The sequence below is a fragment of the Capsicum annuum genome, unplaced genomic scaffold (assembly GCF_002878395.1).
Source record: "Capsicum annuum cultivar UCD-10X-F1 unplaced genomic scaffold, UCD10Xv1.1 ctg43647, whole genome shotgun sequence".
Classification (NCBI taxonomy): Eukaryota; Viridiplantae; Streptophyta; class Magnoliopsida; order Solanales; family Solanaceae; genus Capsicum; species Capsicum annuum.
The window spans coordinates 1-3,607 of NW_025851133.1; the positions used below are offsets into that span (position 1 = coordinate 1).

General features: G+C 41.9%; 1 protein-coding gene across 1 annotated transcript; it reads left to right on the plus strand.

Annotated features, from left to right (window-relative positions):
• Positions 1-1,048: 1,048 nt before the first annotated feature.
• LOC124892071 lies at positions 1,049-2,399 on the plus strand (the record flags this gene model as incomplete). Its single annotated transcript, XM_047403523.1, has 2 exons — positions 1,049-1,504; positions 1,853-2,399. Coding segments are annotated over exons 1-2 (1,003 nt in total), but the record flags the coding sequence as incomplete, so codon positions are not given.
• Between the last annotated feature and the right edge of the window lie 1,208 nt (positions 2,400-3,607).

Below are 3,607 nucleotides of genomic sequence, written 5' to 3' on the forward strand. Positions count from 1 at the left end.
TAAAGAGAGCTTAGGTGGTTCCCCGAAGAAGGCATGAGTCAGACAACTCATTGCTTAAAATTGTGATTTGTCGATCCAGGCATATTATATTACGCTGGCCTAGAGCCATGTGGCGTATCAAAATCAGAAACTCCAACCCTTGCGGCACACTCAGGTTGGGGGCTTCCCTGCCGAGTCAATGACAGATTTCATACAACCCGTGGAATATCAGAATTGTAGGGTAGTGCCACCTAACTCAGAAGTTATACAAAGATCAGACATTGCATTGATAAGAATGATTTGTAATTTTTAGAAAGTGCCCATGTGTTTTAAAACTATTTCATGTATAGTATCTGACGATTTGCTCTCCAACTATTTTATCTATATAATATTTTTATTTTGGAATACTTTGCGTACTAGTACATCTGTATTGACCCCTCCACCTCCTTCCTCCAGGTTCTGAGGCTCAATCTAGGGGTCCAAAAAGGCAATAGATTTGTCAGACAGAGTTTGCAGTGTTTAGTTGGTGAGCCTTCACTATTCCAGAAGGCCCATCTTTCAGATTATGACCCTTATTATTATTTTGGTCTACTGGGAGCCTTATCTCAGTTTTTAGACAGTTATCAGATTTTTATGTAGTAGAGATTTCGCAGACTAAGTCAGATGTTATTTAGCTGTAGTTGCACTACAGTTTTCCATACTTATGTTGATATTAGAATTTTACCATGTTTCTGTAGCTGACTATGTTTCCACATCTTTTTTATATGAGCGTTGTGCATGATTATCAGATAGAGAAGGGCATTTTGGGCCTTTATAGTTTGGGATGTCCGTCACGGCCAGGCCCTAGTTTGGGTCATGACAAACTTGGTATTAGAGCATGGTTCATAGTCCCAAGTGTCTATGAAATTGCATCGGGTAGAGTCTTGTTTATGGGTGTGTTGCGCGCCATACTTATAGGCAGGAAACTACTAGGCGTTTAGGAATATTTCTCTTCTTTGTGACTTAACTCGTGCTTCAGGGTCTAATCTGTCCCTTAATTAATGATATCTTATTTTTTAGAAAACCAGCTATGCCTCCCCATCGCACCAACATTAATACTCAAGAGGATGAAATCCGTCCCACTAATGGGATGAGGACACGTGACAGAGCTCACACTTCAGAACCTGTCCCTACTCTTGGAGTCTCTCCAGTACCAACCAATCCACCTAGGGCGCTATGGACCAATGTTAACCGTCCCTCGATTACTCAGAGAGATATTTCGAATGCAGAATTTAGACAATCTATTCATATGCTGACACAGTTGGTGGCTAATCAGGCCCAACAATCAGAAGATGTTGGGTCTACACCTGTTATATCTGAAGCTACTAAGGTGGGTCATTTCATGAGAATGAACCCGCCTAAGTTTACTGGCACTAAAGTAGAAGAGAATCCGCAAGAGTTCACAGATGAAATGGAGAAGATTTTTAGAGTGTTGCATGTGGAACAAGTGGAAGGTGCCGAACTAGGGGCTTATCAGCTAAAGGATGTATCGAACCAATGGTATGATGAGTAGAAAGAGGCGAAGGGTGACAGTGTTGAGCCCACAGTGTGGGATGAATCTGTGAAAGCTTTTCTTGACCTATTCTTTCCTTTGGAGATAAGGGAAGCTAAAGTAGAGGAGTACATGAACCTTAAGAAGGGTAGGATGAGTGTTCAAGAGTATACTTTAAAGTTTAATCAACTGGCCCATTATGCTCCTGAGCTGACGAGTAGTATAAGGGCCTGAATAAGGAAGTTTGCTTTCGGCCTTTCAAATGATCCGGTGCTTGAATGTCAAGGGGTGATGCTAAATAGGGAATTGAACTTTGCTAGGCTGACAGTCTATATGCAGTAGATTAAGGAGAAAAAGAAAAAAAAGATAGTCGAGTCTAGAGAGAAGGAAAGGCAAGCGAAGAGAGCCAGATTAGCGGATCAGAACCCCAGTCAGCAGCAGGGTGGTAATTGGGGTAACAAGTGGCAACATAAAAAGTTTTGGGACAAGGCACAATCTGCAGCTAGCGCCCCAGCACCCAGACCCCCAGTTGATAGATGCCCCCAGAGTTTTCAAACTAGTCATGGACCCAGAGCTTGGGATACTCAGTCGCAGGGTAGTGTGGCACAACAGCATCATACTTTTCCACAGTGCAAGACTTATGGTAGGAATCACCCGAGAAAGTGTCAACTAGGCGCATTTGTGTGTTATTCTTGTGGTCAGATGGGCTACTTCCAGAGAGATTATCCCTCCGCTAGGAGGAATATTGGTGGAGCTAAGTCTCAGGAAAACTCTTCCACACCACCACCACCCCAAAAGGGTGCCACTATAGGTGTTGGGAGCGATCGCAATCGGTTATATGCGTTAACCAACCGACAGGAGGCAGAATCCTCACCATATGTTGTCACCGGTATGTTACAAATATTTTCTCATGATATTTTTGTGTTACTTGATACCGTGTCTACCTTATTCTATGTGACCCCATATGTAGTGATTAGTTTTGGGTTATAGCCCGAAGTGATTGCTGAACCTTTCTTTGTTTCCACTCCGGTGAGTGATTCTGTTGTGGCAAGGAGGGTGTATAAAAATTATGTCATGTCTATTCTTAGTAGGGATACGGTGGCAGACCTTATAGAACTTAATAGGGTTGCTTTTGATGCGATCCTAGGGATGGACTGGCTCCATTGGTGTTATGCCACGCTAGACTGCAGGACCCGAAAGGTTACCTTTTCCTTTCTGAATAAGCCAGTAATAGAGTGGGAGGGGCACTCTTTAGCACCTAGAGGACACTTCATATCTTATTACAGAGCCCAAAAATTTATCTCCAAGGGTTGCTTGTATCATCTTATTTGGGTTAAAGATTCTAACATCGAAAGTCTTTCCCTTCAGTCTATCCCTGTAGTAAATAAATTACCAGAAATTTTTCCAGATGATCTCCTAGGAATTCTACCTGATAGGGAGATAGATTTTGGTATTGATATATTGCCAGATACCCGTCCTATTTCTATTCTGCCATATAGAATGGCTCCTGTAGAGCTAAAAGAGTTGAAAGAACAGCTAGCAGATCTCCCAGATAAAGGTTTTATCAGACCTAGTGTTTCTCCCTAGGGTGCACTTGTACTCTTCGTGTGAAAGAAAGATGGTTCCCTGTGTATGTGCATAGATTACCGCCAATTGAATAAGGTCACAGTGAAAAATAAATATCTTCTTCCTAGAATCGATGACCTTTTTGATCAGCTTTAGGGTACTAAGTGTTTTTCTAAAATAGACCTTCGTTCGGGATATCATCAGTTGAAAGTTAGGGAGTCAGACATTCCAAAAACAGCCTTCCGAACCAGATATGGTCATTATGAATTCTTGGTCTTGTCCTTTGGGTTGACTAATGCTCCTACAGCTTTCATGTACCTAATGAATAGGGTTTTCCATCAGTTCCTAGACCTGTTTGTCATAGTTTTTATTGATGACATCTTGGTTTACTCAAAGAGTGGGGAGGACTATGTCAATCACCTCTGCGTTGTTCTTCAGACCCTCAAAAATCATAAGTTGTATGCGAAATTCTCCATGTATGAATTTTGGCTGAATGTTATTGCTTCTTGGGGCACATTATGTCTAGTGAAG